This window comes from Dreissena polymorpha, chromosome 9, assembly GCF_020536995.1.
Source record: "Dreissena polymorpha isolate Duluth1 chromosome 9, UMN_Dpol_1.0, whole genome shotgun sequence".
NCBI lineage: Eukaryota > Metazoa > Mollusca > Bivalvia > Myida > Dreissenidae > Dreissena > Dreissena polymorpha.
The window spans coordinates 76,529,555-76,548,029 of NC_068363.1; the positions used below are offsets into that span (position 1 = coordinate 76,529,555).

The 18,475-nt window shown below is 38.1% G+C and overlaps 1 protein-coding gene across 1 annotated transcript; it reads right to left on the minus strand.

The window, feature by feature from the left end:
• Nucleotides 1-238: 238 nt before the first annotated feature.
• LOC127846182 (low-density lipoprotein receptor-related protein 4-like) lies at nucleotides 239-17,878 on the minus strand. The gene is made up of 14 exons (XM_052377359.1): nucleotides 17,687-17,878; nucleotides 17,276-17,474; nucleotides 16,422-16,518; nucleotides 15,501-15,667; nucleotides 14,798-15,035; nucleotides 13,248-13,413; nucleotides 10,077-10,187; nucleotides 6,667-6,788; nucleotides 5,848-6,004; nucleotides 5,009-5,167; nucleotides 4,249-4,396; nucleotides 3,688-3,813; nucleotides 1,785-1,896; nucleotides 239-409 (listed from the first exon to the last, which is right to left on the minus strand). The coding sequence occupies exons 1-14, from the start codon at nucleotides 17,790-17,792 to the stop codon at nucleotides 239-241; spliced, it is 2,079 nt and encodes a 692-aa protein (XP_052233319.1). The 5' UTR covers nucleotides 17,793-17,878.
• Between the last annotated feature and the right edge of the window lie 597 nt (nucleotides 17,879-18,475).

Consider the following 18,475-nt stretch of genomic DNA (forward strand, 5'->3'; position numbering starts at 1 on the left):
TTTAATCTGTAATTGTGTAAGATTAATGAAAATTTAATTTGTGTTATTGATTGAACATGTTACATCAAATGCAAATTCAACCTTTATGTAACACATTTTCCGACCCATAAATTGTTGAAACACATGCGGGGAAAAACGATATACTTTTGGCTTCATCCAGTTACGGCCGTGAAATGCTAGGATGTGACTAAACCAGTATGAGACAATAAAAAACAAACATATTTTATACTACGTTGCTTTAGAATAACCACCCACTTGTTTCCTTTTTCTGCAGCGTGGCGTCAAGAACTTTCATGTCAATGGCGTCAATCTCAAATTGACCGCGCATCGGTGTGCGCACCTGCGCGTTGTATGACCCGTAGTTTACCGAGTTAACATCCGGGTTATCGTACAGCCATTTTATGTAGTCCTGAAACATACCGAGTAAACATCCGGATTATCGTACAGCCATTTAACATAGACCTGAAACAAATCGAGTTAACATCCGGATTATCGCAAATCTATTTATTGTTGTCCTGAAACAAATCAAGTTTTAACCCGGGTTATCATACATCCATTTAATGCAGTCCTGAAAGATATGTGTAACAGGCAGCGTATCCCTGGTTTATTGGTAACGCACTTTCATGGGTCACGCGTTCGATCCCTAGCTAAACCTTTACCCCCTGAGACGTTTTAAACATGAGATGTTAGATGAGAATGTCTCATGAGCCACTAAAAGTCTCTGGAGCGGGACTACAATTGTATCTCGCATTATTCCCCGTAACCAAACAAAAAAGTCTTTCGGGGCGATTGTCACATTCGCAATATACTCAGTACAAAAATACTGTAATCTCCTCTCAGTGGTTACGTCGAAATGTAAATACATGTATGCAGTATAAATTGCGGGTCAGAGTCATGGGCCTTGGAGGTTGACCTCGTATAATTATGATGAAGACACGTGGTACGGTATAATATCTGAAGAAGTCATTAAACAGTTATTATAATAACAGTCATTATTATTACTGGCTGACTTCAGACAACTTACTGATGGCGGTCCTGTTATATATTATTCAGTTATTAAAGTCAAACGACGAAAGTTGGCTTGGTTTGGACACGTCACCAGGTACGACTCTCTATCCAGGGCACGCTAGAGGGAGGTCGACGTCGAGGCCGTCAAAAGAAAAGTTTGATGGACAATGTAAAGAGTTAACATTCCTTCTCAAGGATGAATTACTCTCGGCAGCACACAACAGACCTGACTGGATGAGAAATTCTGTATCGTCGTTCCTCATTTCTCCCCTACGGCCACACCGGTCAAGGGATTGAGGATGATGATGATGATGATGATGATGATGATGATGATGATGATGATGATGATAATGATGATAATGATGATGATGATGATGATGATGATGATGATGATGATGATGATGATGATAATGATGATGACGATGACGACGATCATGATGATTATAATGATGATGATGATTTTTTGTAAGATACGACTCTCTTGAAACGAAACATATCATAAAAGCGGAAAGTGTCGTCCCTGATGAGCAAGTTCGGCTTGTCTGTCTGTCTGTCTGTCTGTCTGTCTGTCCGTCCGTCCGCCAGTCCGTCCGTCCGTCCGTCAGACCGCCCGCCCGCTGCCCGCCCGTCCGTCCGTCAGTCTGTCTGTCTGTCTGTATAGTTAGTTGTTTAACACAGACTTCCCAAACTTGTATTTTATTGACGAATTTTTTGACTTAAAATTATATTAGTTTTGTTTGTACTAAATGATAATCGTAAGGAAATATTCAGGGTACCTTATATGCTGATATGACGTATGTTCCGTTGTTCAACGTCAAAAGTGTTTGCGGCGTTCCGCCACCTACCGGGACCGCCATCAGTAAGTTGTCGGAAGTCAGCCAGTAAACACTACAAAAATAGGTACATTCATGATAAAATGTTGTTAATGTACATGAACGTCGCTGTGGCAAAACGGGAATTAATACGTGTGCTTAAAGTGTTGTCTATGATTAGCCCGCACAGGCCAACTAGGGACGACACTTTCCAACTACACTGGATTTTCACTAAGAGGAGACTGCCTTTAAACAAACCGTACCATAAGTTGACAGTGTCGTCCCTCATTAGATTGTGAGGATTGCACATGCTAATCTAGAGAGAAACTAACCCTTTCAGTGCGGGAACCGAATTTTGAAGGCCTTTGCAAACAGTTTGGATCCAGATGAGACGCCACAGAACGTGGCGTCTCATCAGGATCCAAACTGTTTGCTATTCTGATAATATTCTTTGAAAAAAATCGAAGAAAATGCTAATTTTAGAAATTCAGCAGACGACATTTTAGCAGACGAAAATTTTCCCAGCATGCAAAGGGTTAACGCACACGCGCGGCTCATTCGAACTATATGTACACATACAAAACATTTACAGAAAAGAGCAAAGTGTTGCGTTCAATTAACGCATATACCCTTAGTGGAAGTTTTGGCAATAGTGATTGAAGGGCCCAATTAAAGAAGTCCGCGTCCAAAAGTAGGTCAAAGTCAAAATAAGGTCAGGTAATGTGGATGTGCTCATTGTATACAAGAGATCAACCATGTAGGTATCAAAACTTTGTAGAAAGGATTATTCATTTAGACAACACGGTTCATTTTGGGTTAACAACACATTTACAACTGCTGAATTAGTCTTAGTCCAAAAGTAGATTCAATTCAAGGTTACAACGATGTAAGGTGATGTTGGTGTGTTGAAAAGTTCAAAGATAACTTAGATTCAAGTAACAAACATCTGTAGCATGCGGTATTGATGTTGGACGAAGCGCGTCATTTGAGGTTTAGTCTCATTCCAAAAGTTGGGGAATGTCTTTTATATACATTTTGTATATTGTATTGAAGCGTTTAGTTAGAGGTGTTGCAAAATAAGATAATGTTTTTAGCCTTGCTCCGACGTTATGAATCACGCATGGGCAAGATATCAATTTACAAACATATATCATTATGCAGTGAAATCTCGCTATTGAGATTTTTGACTTTTGATAAGTAGTCAGAATAGCGAGGTGGTCTTAATTCTGAGTTTTCATAAAATTGATGGACAGATAATACAAAAATGTAAATATTCAATGAACTTTAAACTTTGTTCATGCAATAAAACAATAGGCAATGTATACATTGTACAAAGATAGTATGTCAGTTATAGTATGGAGTATATAGTCAGATTTTATTAGACAGCTAAACATGCGTAATAACGTAATTGGTTAAGTACACGACACGCCCGCTACTGCGACCAGTTGCAGATGAAGTTCATGTAAAAAGTGGCCACTTTATGGCGGATAGGTCTAAATTCAAGTTTCGTATTATCTATTAGCTCATGTGAGCATTCGAATAATGTTAAAATATGTTGAAAAAGACACCGTATTTTTACTTATGGTTGCGTGGAAACGCAAAACCTTAATGTGTCCTACCGGATCACACAAAGAAAACCACAAATGTCAAAAATATACGACAATGCCTTTTACAATTTATGTTGAGAAGAGGTTTACTTGAAACATACAGTATCACAAAACAGAACGCATTGTCCCGGATCATTCCTTTACGCACTGCGCATGCGTATTCGCTAAGACACTTCACGCAAGTGCACCAATCTATGTTTCCATACTATATGTCAGAATTATACATTTGGTGAAATTACAAAATAAACAATTTTGCGTACACTTTGGAGTCGGTGTCAACGGATATATATTTCGGCGATTTAGCGTTTGGAACCAGCACTTTCGGTGTAGAACTTCCGTCCATCGGCATTGACTTGATGGCGTCACTTGTCGACCAGACGAGAGACCTACAAGTTTTTTTAAAGTCATTGGCAAGCACAACGAATACAACCAAACCGTTTAACTGGGACGTAAAACATCTTTTGTTTCCACTGACCCGACCGCCAATACATTTTTGGTGAACATTTTTAAATAGTTCATGTTGACTTTCCGATCTTTTTTGCTACATGCAAGTATATCTTCTAAATTAAATTTTACAAATTAACAAAGAATATTGCATTTAAATTTAAAGATTCCACACAGTAGAGATATAATTTACATATATTTTTAAAAGTTTACACAAACGCCTACGTTTTTGCGATTTTAGTTCATTGGGAAATTAATTAAAGCACATGGTTGCATAATCAAATGAATTTACTTCGAACCCTTGGACAGACAACCTCGGACAAACTAAAAGGAGGGACTGTTTTTCCAATCGGTCAATTACAATCTAGGCCACTGACCTATCGTGTGGGAATATGACCAGATTGGCGGGACTGTCGCCCGTGTTGCCCACGAGTCTGACCCCGCGTTCCCGGACGCTGACAAGGTGGACGTCACCGCCCCGCTCACACCAATACAGGTTTCGGTCCAGCCAATCAAACGCCAGACCTGTACAATTATAGGAGCCGCGGTCTGGGGAAACTGGTAATGTACGTTCATAAAGTGCCGTCCCGCATAAGCATATGCAGTCCACACAGGCTAATCAGAGACGACATTGTCCGCGTGTATGGTGTTTTTCGTTTGAAGGATGTCTCTTCTAAACGAAAACCCGGTTTCGGCGAACAGAGTCGTCCCTGATTAGCGGACTATGCAGGCTAATCTGGGATAACACTTTACGCACGTGCAGTAGAACAGTTTTCCCGGCTTAAATGAAAGTTTTTATTTGATTTTCATGCGCAAAATTGTGCATATATTATTTTTGCATTCATTGAATACAACCCAGTAATAATTATAGATGTTTCATTACAATTCAAAATAAGTCAGACAATGATTCAGTTGGGATTGCTTTTGAGTTAAAGCATTTGCGTAATAAGGTGTGTAGGAAAGTAGACGTTATATAGCATTGTCATTAATTATTTAAATCCGGAACCATTCACATAACACTGTTGTTGCTGTCGTTGTTCATGAAGATTGTGCTTGTTGAGGGTGCTGCTTATGATGATATGGGATTGTTGTTGGCGGTGTTGGTGGTAGTGGTAGTGGTGGTATAACTGCACATACCTGTTATTGGTCCTCTGGCTGCAACGAGCAGGTCTCTACTTTTGTCGGTTATGGGAAGGTCAACAGGGCGCGCCCATATCCGGTTGCTGACGTCAGCGAAGTAGATGACGCGCTCGATTGCGTTAACTTCAATGAAACTAATGAGGTCGCCTGGCGCCGCTTTTGGATATAACGAAAGAAAACGTAAGTGATTGTAACGTGTTTTAATAGTTTTCATATTCTATGATCACGAGTAGATACAAACACTGATCGCCGAAATCAATTTTGTTTTCACCATTTGCAGTTTAAGAAGGTTAAATGTCATCACGAATATCAATATAACTTGTGTTTTGCAACAGTTAAACAGACAAATCAATTTGTTGGTTTTGACGGATTTTAGCCCGAAACTGAAACACCGTCGCTTACCTAGTTGATATACACCATCGTATTTAGCTAGCCCGAAATCGTGACACCTTCATCTTAATGGTGACGCTTTAATGGTTCTAAACAAAATCATGATTGTCTTGCTCAAAACAATTTATCGTCGCTTGAATGGAACTAGACGCAATTGTTCAATATCGTGTTATGCTTGCCCCAAACTGTTACCCAGTTGCTTTACTGGTTCTGAACGCAATCAAGTTTTGCTGGCCTAAAACTCTTACACTGTCGCTGCAATGTATCCAAGCGAAATCATGTTTTTGCGGGCAAAATCTCTAATATTGTCGCTTTAATGGCCCAAAAATACAATCATGTTTCGCTATCTCCCACTTTAGACACATTCGCTATACTGGTTCTATACGCAATCATGTTTTAATAGTACTCTCACAAATGGACGATACCGCATCATCTAAAAATCCTACCAGTTGGAGCCGGAGTTGTCGGACTCGGAACCAGTGTCAAGCGGGTCGGTACGAAGGTCGAGGAGCTGGTCGAGCTCTTAGTGGTTGTAGTTACGGTAGTGGGCGCAGTTGTTCCGGTAGCTTGACGTCGGCGTCGGCGAACGGACTGAGGCGGGGACTGCAGAAAGTGAGTGTGAGCGAGGTTTCTGTTGGTGAGTTATATACTAGTTTTCATATAAAACATGACGTGAGTTGTATTTGGTGCACGGATACGTATTAAAAGTAAGTGATGGATAAACAGAAGTTTGTTAATAGTTGCTAATTTACAAACTTGTGTGAGCAAACTATGCTCTGTGAAAATGTTTTGTTGTAGTTTTTGTTTGTGATGGTGTTTTTTTTTGGTGGGGGGGGGATTTTCTTTCAAAAGCGCTATTGTGAACTACAGGAGTTTGGTAACATAGTATTTGTGACTAAAAGCATAAGTAAAAATATGAGTAGGAAATAGTGAAATATGATTTTTTGAGTGTTGTATATATTATACAAAGAAAAGTAAGAAAATGGTTTGTGAAACAATGATTAGTGGTAAATAGGATTTGTGAATTAATGTTTTGAGGTCAATATGATTTGTGAAACGATGATGTGTGGTAAATATGATTTGTGAAACGATGATTTGTGGTAAATATCATTTGTGAATCAATTGTTTGTTGTAAATATGATTTGTAAAAAATGATTTTTGGTAGGTATGATTTGGGAAACAATGATGTGTAGCAAAGTTTACTACCGAAACGATGATTTTAAGTAAATATGATTTGTGCAAAATATGATTGTATATAACCGTACTTCGATGACAGTGTAGACACAGTCGACTTGATAGACGGGGTAGGCGGTGATACGCAGGTCCGTCAGACAGATGTGAGTCGTACTGGCCATCACAACGGCCTTGTGGTACATACCGGCCACCTCTGAAACCGAACCATCATCATCATAATCAGCAGCTGCAGTATTAACATCATTACCATAATCATAATCATCATCATCATCATCATCATCATCATCATCATCATCATCATCATCATCATCATCATCATCAACAACAACAACAACAACATTAGAACCGACATTATCTTCATCACCACCATAAAAACTGAAATTTGATTTTATATCATTAAAAAAGTTCAATTTCATAATGGGATATTTTGTATATTGTTAAGTAAAACCTTTTATAAATTATAATAATACAACTAAAATATACCATAACTTGACTTGAAGAGCCTCATGGTTCCAAATTTCAAATAGGCTATGCCAAGCAACGAGTCCAATTTCTACGCAAAGGTTGAGTTCTTTCTTCCAAAAAAAAAGCATTTATAGAGCAGTCCGCACAGGCTTATCAGGGACGACCCTTCCCAAATAACTGGATTTTCGCTAAGAAGTGACCTCCGTTTGAAAAAAATTCATATAACGGAAAGTATTGTCTATGATTAGCTTGTGCGGAATGCATAGGATAATATTAGGGATGGGAACGAATACTGGAAACGATATTCGAATATTCGATTGTCATTATTCGAATATATTCGAATATTCAATTTTTAAACCTTATATTAAAATGTCCGAATTTATGATCGTCCGGAGCAAATTACTATTCCTGATTGCCACAAATGCCACTATAAATCGTATCTTATGTGCGGCTTTGAAAAGCAGGACAGAGTAATATTTTCTTCAAAGATCATTGATTATTATGCTCTTTTTTAAATAAATACTGTTTAGTTTCATTAGATGTAAGATATTTCAGGAAAAAACTTTACCGTAATTCTATTTATTTCAATACTTATAATTGATCTGGATTAATTTCCATCGATAATATTTATGCTTTTGGTTTTGCTTTTTTCTGGAATAAAGAACCATTTAAGAACGATTTAATTGGTTTAGATTTGAGAAACTAAATTCTGATTAGATAATCATTGATTTGATATATGGATAACGGAATTAAAACATACATGCTAGATTTCGACGGGACAATTTTTCAGATATTCGTTAATACGTTCTGTAAATTCACAATAACATTCGCTATTCAAGCTCTGTCTGGCTAAAAGTTACCATCGCTAATCCTTTTATTGCCCCCTATTGACAACCAACTTCTATTTCTCGAGTGCAACATTACCGGTATGTTAGACGCAGACAGCTCTGTTAGACTGCATTAAAAAAGATTTAAGGTTAACCAATCGCGAGAAAAAATCAGCTCTTTCAAAGCTTAAACAATGTTCTGTTTTCTGTACTCTTCAATATGTATAAGGTAAAGTAAGCTAAGTGAACAAAGCAATAAGTAGACTTATTAACTATGTAAGAATTAAATTAAATAAAGCTTAATTGAAACATAATTTTAGTGATGTTACGTATATTAATTCAGTAATTTGAAACGAATGAAGTTATCATTTTAAGTCCCCACTATTTAATGCTTAATGGCATGAACATTAAATATATATTAGCTATTTAAATACAAACTTTAATTAATTTGATACTCAATGCAAGTGATTTCGTTCCAAAGAATTATTTTATGTCTCTTTTACTCATTTCATATTTGAAATAAAAATTCTGTCTTTCAAAACGCAGTGTTGCAAAACGCACACTTTTATTGCTTCAAACTTTATACAGCCGGGATTCGATCATAAATTTCGTGAAATTATGTACAAAAGCATGAAACTGTATTCACCGGAGATTCGATAATAAATCTTGTGACATCATATTTTAAAAATTATGTGTTCGTTTCGTTGAATTGCTTCGTTGCACCCTACTTCGGTCCATGTGAATTACCGTGTCGCTAATGCAGATCAATCACAATAGTTATATCATCCCGATAAATTAATGAGTTTTGCGATTCAATGCGTAGACATCATAACGAGACAGATCCTTGTAAAGCCCCATTAACACTCAAAATCAATGAATATTTCGTTAATTATTTCGTAAAATAAAGTTAACCCATACACAATCAGTGTTCCGTATATAATAGTCATAATTTCAACGCTAGATGTGGTCTGGTAACAATGTATCTTGTTAAATCTATTTTACCAGACCCCATCTAGCGTTCACATTATGGCTATTGATTTAAGGAACAATGATTTTGTATAGCTTAACTTAATTTTATGAATTATATTACAAAATATTCGTTGATTTTGAGTGTAAATGGGGCTTTAAATAATGTCTTGTACTAAGTTTCTGACTACAACGAGCATGGTGTCCATTAATTATTAGGTAACGAGTGGCCGCTTTGGTTTGCCTTGAGTTTATGAAGTTTTTCTTTTATTAAGTTCTTAAAAACGTCCACCTCTCGGAAACTAAAGGGTTAAGCCCGTTTTTCGCTTATTTCTTTTGTGACAGAGTCAGAGGCCATATTGGACAATGTTCGTCTGACAAATTGCGCGAAAACGACGTCATTTTCAGGATTGCATAGTTGGTAATTTTACTGTGATAAGTTAACAAATTTCAAAGGTTAGGTTACAACGAAGTAACCATCATTTATACAAATAGAATTATCTTGCGGTAACATAACCATGTAAATAACTGCGTTAATCAAGTTACTAAAGTTAATATTAACCACTGTTTATACAATTGACCGCTGAGGTAAAAAACCCTGTCAAAACACACTTGTTTAATGTGTATCAATAAATGTACTTTCATTTTTGAGTGATTTTCGGAAAATAGTCTGTACATATTGCATAACTATGAATTGATAGTACATCGACGATTGGTCTCTCTCCTTATACCATCCCGTCTGCCAATTATCATGTCGTTCATTGATGTAAGCTGTTATCAAAGCAATGAAATATAATGGAAACCAAAATTGCGACTTTGTACATGTACTATTAACTTTTTTGGAAGTATCTTTGCATAAAAACAGAATAGTCGAATATGAATTTTGGATTTGAATACTCGGCCGATTTTCGAATATTCGGATATTCGGTCCCATCCCTATATAATAATATGGAAAGACACTGAATATGCATAAAGCCAGTTTTCCAAGAACGATGCTTTATTCTTAAGCAACCAATACGCGTAGAGTTTACCTCAGTTAAAACCTACTTATTTTAGCACGATTGCATCGAGCGCCTAAGGCTTATGATACCCCCTCTAGTTCGTTTCCATGGTAGAACCAGTAATTGATGTCTTTCTAAAGAACGCTACCACACTGGAGAACGAACCAGTGACCTTCTGGTCACTAGGCGGACACCACAGCCCCAACGTAACGGCGATCCTACCTTCGCACTTGTTGTTGACGTTGTTGAGTTGGAACCCCTCGGAGCACACGCATACCGCTGATACTCGGTTCGTAAGACACAAGTGGTCACAGTCCAGAATAGCGCAGTGGTCTATAATAAATTAATAAAGATACGTTTTCTTTGTTTCCTTTTACTTATTACAAAATAATAAACAGACTGTAAGCATGCTGCAGAACTTGCCAAAAACGCGCCCTGGTACTTAAGTGTAAACCGCATTTTTGGTGTAAACTACATATTCCGAGGAAACCACATTTTCCGTGCAAACCACATTTTCAGTGTTAACCACATTTTTTGTGTAAACCACATTTTCAGTGTTAACCACATTTTTAGTGTAAACCACATTTTCAGTGTTAACCACATTTTCAGTGTTAACCAGATTTTCAGTGTAAACCACAATTTCAGTGTTAACCATAGGCGCTCGATGTCAATGACAATGTTTTTTTATTTTTTTTTTAGTTACCCGTTGTTTATTATAATCCATACACATACTAAATTAATAAAAATCTTCCGACAAAACGTCTTCTTAATAAAAGATAGTTCGACTATGTACAAAGATATTGACATGGTAAATCACCTGCCATTTTCTAAAGCAACGGAAGTGCGTCATTATGCATAATTAAATCGCTGTCACCCCGCTCGCTTATTGAAATGCGCGCGCAGGCCGGGAACCTCGCTCTTTCTCTATCTACTTTTAGTTTCAACAGAAAAACCACAGACGATGTGATAAATCCTTGTAACTATTGTTTTACTCAATTAATGGGGCAATCAACAAAATATATTGTAAATTGCATACACATGAATTCCTTACCAATTGTTTAACTTGATTTCGTCTGCCATGGTGATTTCCAGAAAAAAAATCAGCACGTAAAAAATCATAGTGTTTAGTGGCTGTTATTGTGTATAGAGAGCGAGGTTCCCGGCCTGCGCGCATTTCAATAAGCAAGCGGGGTGACAGCGATTTAACAACTAACAAATAAATTAATTATAAAAAACGCATTGTCATTGACATCGAGCGCCTATGGTGTTAACCACATTTTCAGTGTAAACCACATTATCAGACGACGACAAAATGGGATACATGCTTCCATTGACAAACCAAAGTATACCAGTCGACTAGGTGTAACATAATTTCTCGTTGAATAAGAAAGATTCGTCAAAAGACTAACTTGGCACTAGCAAACAATTTGTCACATTGTTAAATGGTTAAACTTTTTTGCCAAAAGATGTTTGTTTCAACTCACTTCTCCACCAAATATATGATAAAATGGTTAGGTAATAATTAAAGGCTCTGTTTCCGAATTGAGGAACTTGTCTAAATATTCGACCTATTGACAGGGTTAATATTGCTTTACATTAACAGCCACTTACGTTTTAAGATCAGTGCATATACAAGTAACCTGGCGCCAATAGCGCTGTTACATAAATGTTTCAGCAATTCCTCAACAATTTGAGAATCCCCTGCCCCATGATGTGCGTTTTTAATCTCCTTTTAAAAAAGTAGGGGTCCCATTTGCACAAGATGGTAAAATTTGTTACTTGTTTTTTTTTTGAAGGTGTGTGGGGGGGGGGTAACGTTTTCGCACGCTCATTGATTTTTTTAAGAATTGGAATATAAGCGCGCTCTGGGAAAACGGGGCTTACAGAATGAGTGCATAAATGCGTAAAATGTCGTCCCATACCTAGGTTGGCGCTAAGGAAAAAAACTTAGTCGCCAAATCTAGGGGGGTCCGGCAGCATGCCCCCCCCCCCTCCCCGGATTTTTTTTTGATCCTAGATTGTCTGTGGTGCGTTTTGGGGCTATTTTCTGAGCAAAATTAAGACTATTTGTTTCTGAAATTAGCCCTTTTTGCTTGAAAAGTTTTCTTTGCTGGTGAGCCACTTGCTGACATTTTGCAGCCAATTTATTTGTTTACATAGACACCAGTGGCGTAGTGATAATGATACACTAACACCGTTAAACAGTTTTCGGTACATGTGGTATTTAGGTTTTAAACCACTAAAGCAGCCCGCCCGTCTCGGAAGTAATTATACGACATTTTATAAAATCCAAGCATTTTTTTTTTGTTTTTGAAGAAATGCGTTAGAAATTACTAAGTCAGCATGAGACCGCCATTGCACGTCAAAAACCGTGAGACTCACGACGAAACCGTGAACCTTGACAGGTATAGACGTTTCTGATTCTGCATTCACGTCTGCACTATTTTAGACGTCCTCCGATCGCGAACCTAACATTTGGTCATTTCCTGAGTTTACATTATTCTGTCCGCTTTCTTTTCTAAAGAATTGTGTTAATTTCTGTTGCTTCGACTTTCCATTTTCGCTCGCAGCATCCATTTTTCCCAGAATCTGCAACTCACTTTCTAAATCGGTCTTTCAAGTCGCATAGCGACCGTAAAGGGAAGTAACTCTTATCTACTTTTTTAGCCAATCAAAATCGTTGTGTCTTGGGAAATTAGTTTATAGTGGCTATGTCAATGCCATAACTCCGCCCATCTGATTAAACGACAATTCCGTACTGGTCGATTCGATAACGTTGAATCATAACATCTATAGCATAGGTCATACACGGCACGCTTCAGTGATTCAGTCATCGCGTAAATAGCCAAGTAACCCAAATGTTAAAAAAGTCTGGTCGCAGTGTAAAGCTTGACCAATTAAGACATTAGCCATGTGGATTATCGACCTAGGCGGTCGTCATTATCCCCTGGGGCCTTTCCGGTAAGGATGTTATCTGTGTAATCTTAGCGATGTTTCTGGCGATTGATACGGCCTGAAAACAGGCATTTAGAGTGTGCATTTGTAAAGCATAGGGTCTATTTTTTCTCAATCGCCAATTTCATGAAAATCTTATTTTTAATCGCCAGCTAGGAATTGTAATCGCCAATGGCGATTTCGGCGATCGGTAACGCTAACGTAGCCCATACTAACATGTATGGTCTGCACATACTTATCAGGGGCGATACAATAAGCTTTAATGGAATTTTTCGTTTTAAGGAATTCTCTTGTAACCGAAAATCCAGTTTAGGCTGGACGAGTCGTCCCTGATTAGCATGTAAGGACTGCATAGGCTAATCAGGGACGACACTTGACGCACATGTATTAAGCCCCTTTACCCCAAAAGCGCTGCGCAATTAGTATATTGCAACCTACCACGATTAGCAAGCGGTTGCTCTTCCTCAAAGTAGGCGGCCACTGCGTAAATGTCCTCGGGGAAAATACTGAGCGCCATGGACTCCTTCTTGCCGTGGGCAGAACCAATCGTCGCATTGAAGAACATCGTCTCGGAGTTGCGGATGTCCGTCACAACTACGATGTCCTGGAAATACGCCCGGGTGGTGTATACAAGTCTTCTGAGGCCACCCCCACTAGTTACCGTGCCCATCTCCCCACGCCCCGATCCCTCTGGTCACTTGAATGGTTGGTTGTGTTTTGTGTTGATACATGTTTAAGCCAATGTTTTTGATAATATTGACAAGCAACCACTATTGATTATCAGTATGATCATGGATTTTTCAAATCTAAAATTTTAGTTTTTAGTCATTATTCGCATTCAAAATTGTATCACATAGTACACAAGAGAGATTATTAAGGATGTTATTAATTCATGTTTGTTTTACATCAAGTTCAATATCGTGTCTACCTCAATGGCTGCACAGATGGGCATCATATTTGAACGTCAAACTAGACGAGGAGAATGCACGAAGTTAGCGTCCATAGCTGGTTTCACTAATTAGTTATGTCTAGGGTAAGCGCATACAGCCAGTCAATTGGTGTGTATTTTCATATTAACTTAGTTTTCAGATGTTGTATGTTTAATACCGAAACTCATTGACTATGGACAATAAAGAGAATCTGACATACCACCGCACAGACCATTTTGTTGTTTATTTCTTATAGGGCCCGCAAGTGGTTTCTGTTCTAGAAGTGTCTATAGTAAATCTGAATTTTGTGTGGACTTGGAAGTCTTGTGTTGATAACTAAATAAAGAAAAAAGAACTACGAGTTTTGTGTTTGCATTATCATGAGACATTGGTTCAACACATTCCAACCATCCAATGGACTTGGGGTGGCAGGGCGTGGTGGAGAGGGAAAGGGTCCCGAGAGGGAGAGGGCAGCCCTGGGGGGAATAAGGTAAAGTCGATTATTGTTTATGATACTGCTGCTGTCTGTGTAAATACGTGTATTTGTTTGATTCCTTGTTGTTTAATATATTCGGCGCGTACGAATACACTTTCATGTGGATACACATGGACACTTTCTGTCGGTTCGAAAATGCGGTCGCCCATTTATTTATCGGGTACTGTGGCATATAGAAAACTATAACAACAGGTATAGTGTTATGAAAACATCTATGAGCATTGGTTGTGGTAAGGTGTATCTCATAAAGAGCACAACTCGATGGGCAAACATGTTGGGTCAATTTAAAATTCTATAATTTGTCAAAATAACAAATTTAAATAACCTACTACAAATCTAATAACAGAGAATCCCTTCAGTTTACGAAAGATTTTGAACAAAAACATACAAACTGTTCCCAGTTTTTTTATTTGTTGACAGGTTGATATGTGTAAAAAAATTAATTAAAGGGCATTTTACGTTCAATTGATTAAAATCCGTTTCGAATGAAAAAAAAAACACGCCCTTAAATTTTCAAGAGCTATTGGTCATTAAGAAAGATAATCGCTGAAGGAGACGTATACCCTAAAGATGGCGAGATCCCACAGCAGAGCGTTTGGTATTCTTTTCAGGATCTGTTTATCGTCACCGTCGTATGTTACCGAAAGGATTTCTTCTCGGAATGCGTCGATCCAAAACAAACGTTTCTGACGTCGGTCCGTCTCCAGTGTCATCGGCGACACGAGACCGGAAGTGACGATCGTTCGGCGGCCATTTCCGGTAAGGTCGGACCTCTCGATCTTGGGACCGCGACCGACATCACTCCAAAACAAAAGCCTAGACAAATAAGATTTAATGAAGCAATTGTTTTCAAATGAAGACATAATTAGCATGAGCACGTTTTGTTGTAAAGCTAGAAGAGTTATTTATCCGCCGTTAAACAATGATAACACAAAAAATAGTCCGATTTAAGAATCTTTTGCAACTGAAAATGAGAACGTTACTTTGCTGCACTCCGGATCGGGACTACTTTATGAGTTTTGTTGTCATACAACGATAAATATGTTGTTGTTGTTTTTTAATTGAATATTCAGGAATTAAAATGCCACATCATGATGGTATTTATGTTGGTGATATTGATGATGACGATGCGGAAAATAATAATGTAAAATGATAATAGTTTGCTGCTGTTGTTGCTTAGAATGATGATGCTGCTATTGTTGACGAAAACGATAGTGAAGGTTTTTGACACTACCGTAATCAATCATGAATGATAAATGTACCGACCCTTCAACCGGATCCACCGCTATACCGTCGGGAGCATCCAGATTTGTGTCCACGATGATTTTGTAGAGATCGTTGTTAATCTTGTCCGGCAGCCCCGCGGCGGCTACAATCCACTTGAATACGGAGTCCGTCCAATACACAGTATGCGACCTCCAGTCAACCGCGATCTGAAAATCAGTACATGGGAAAACGGGTCTTAATGCAATGTTATTAAGTCGCGCTTATCTGGGTGTTCTGCATGTTCGTAAAGTGTCGTACCAGATTAGCATGTGCGGTCCGCACAGGCTAATCAGAAAGTTAACTTTCAGCCTGAATATGAGTTTCGATAAAAAGAGACTTGGTTCCTTTTACACGAAAACCCATACAAGCGGAAAGTATTGTCCCCGATAAGCTTTTGCGGACTTAACATACAAATCTGGGACAACACTTTGCACACATCCATTAAGCCGCGTCTTCCCAGAGCGAGGCTAAAATAAAATCATTTAAAACTGGGTAAAGTCATGTGCGTTTTTCAAATGAAAGTTATGATTGTGATCCTTACGGATTCTTGTTTAACTATAATTAATTTCGCCTTACGTAGCACCCTACCGCGACGATTCGACAACGCCGCATTGAATCTTCAGCCTCGCTCTGTGGAAAGGGGTTTAATACATGTGCATAAAGTGTCTCTCAAGACTTGACTTATACTCATTTATTAATCAGTGTGCATTTATTTTATAACTGTGTTTTTTGCAGGCTTTTAAATAGAAACACAAATAAATATAAAGGCATTTTTTTGTAAATGGTTAGGGACATTTCTATTTGTCGCCATTTTTCGATTTTGTCATCGCTTTTATATCTCCATTGTTTTGTGCATAGTTCCTTTCTCGCAAATAGTCTGTTATGCTATCAGTGCTTCGATTTCTGTACTTCATTGCTTACCTGAACTTGACCACGTGACACCCCGATGTGCAAATAGTCAAAAGTCATCTTTGTAAGGTCAAGGGCAGCGTTGTAGTTGACCCCGTACAGCAGTGACCTTTATAGCAGAAAGGCGAATCAACAATCAAATGAAAAATACGTACGGCAAACAAACTAAAAGCAAGAACACGCGACTTTGCGTTTTCCGACAAAATTGAAATCAAAATTGTTTTATTATGAACATTTTTAGAAAATATCATATTTCAACTCAAACATAATAAAGAATAAGCCTAAAACATTTTAAAATACTGGTTTTATTGGCTAATTTATGTACGTTTCCCCCACCATTAAAGTTGAAATATATTTTTCTTTTAAATATAGCGTTCCGATATTGTGACTTGACAATATTTTAATCGAACAAAACGCATCATTACAAAACATCGTTACAACATCAACGAATGTCCTGAACACAAACAACTATAATACGATACGGTGTTCAGTTAGGGCCATCGTTGACAACTATAATACGATACGGTGTTCAGTTAGGGCCATCGTTGGATCGTTCTTAAGGCCTAAGAAAATAGAAGCGAGATCACGATACGAAAGATGCAAGGTTTCGATGCTAAATACGATTTCTCGTATCGCATTATCGCACACCGTCCCATCGTTTTCTATCGCTCGCAAAAAAATATCGTTTAATTATTTCAGCGAAATGTGTATAATGTGTCTATAAACGTAGTCAATTGTATGCAAAAACAGTTACTTTCGTTCTCCCGCTTTTCTATCTATATGTCGAACAAATAATTACTAACAAGGAACACAGTTTTATGTTTGGCAATTTTTCACAACCGCCGAATGAATGTCTAGGTACCTACCGATAATGTTCGTCATAGATGTAAATTAGTTTCTTTCTGTAATCCACATCAACGCTGAACAGTTTAACGTACGGATTCTCGAAGGCAATTCCCGGGATAATCCCGGACCAGTTCTGGTACCCAGGTATCATAGGAAGGTGCCGCAAATGGGCGAAATCTGTGCCGAGGTCTTCGTACGATGTTAAAATTAATCCCAATTCTGAATAAAAAAGAAGGTCCACATGTAAAGCATAAAACACTTTGTAAAGAATAACATGCAGTTTAACCCATTTATGCCTTGTGGACTCTCCCATCCTTCTAAATTGGATCAAATTATTTCCAAAATAAGGGATGTAAAGAATAACACGCAGTTCAAAGCAGAAGCTTCATTTCATTATGATGACGTAATATTAAGATTTCCTGTACATTCACCTGGAACATCCGGTTTTTTAGTTGTAGTTGAAGGACTCTGTGTCTGACCTTGACCTTGGCTCATGCAGGTCAAAATCAATACAAAACGTATTGCAAGGTCCCTCATGTTAAATGCCTGTGGTTGGTGCTATTTGATCGCTAGTAACGAAGCTGATGTTATGCAAAGTCGTGACTGCGTGTTACATCCTTCAATATGCTTCTTTTGGCTAAATCTGAAACGGAATCATTATCAATAGATACAAATAAAATCCATTGTGTTGAATAATATGTTCGATGTAATGTCGCGAGATATGATCACTGGAAAGGGAGACAATTCTAAAACCGCGATTATTACGAACCGAAGGACCACAACAACGCAAAGACAAAAACACATCGTAGCTCCCAGCGAGATTCGAACCACCAGACTTATGGAACAACATCCGAAGCAGTTCAAATTGAGTCTTGTTCTGAGAAATCAGGGCATAATGCATGTGCGTAAAGCGTCGTCCCAGATTAGCATGTGCACTTTCCGCTTTTATGACATTTTTCGTTTAAATGAAGTCTCTTCTTAGCAAAATTCCAAATTAGACGGAAAGTGTCGTCCCTGATTGGCCTGTGCGGACTGCACAGGCTAATCTGGGACGACACTTTACGCACTTGCATTATGCCCCGTTTTCTCAGAACAAGACACAATTATTCAATCGTTTAACGTTACAAACACAATTTTATTTATTTAATCTATTTTATCTGATAATAAATCATTCACGAAACGGCAGTTAACCCATTAATACCTAGTGGACTCTCCCATCC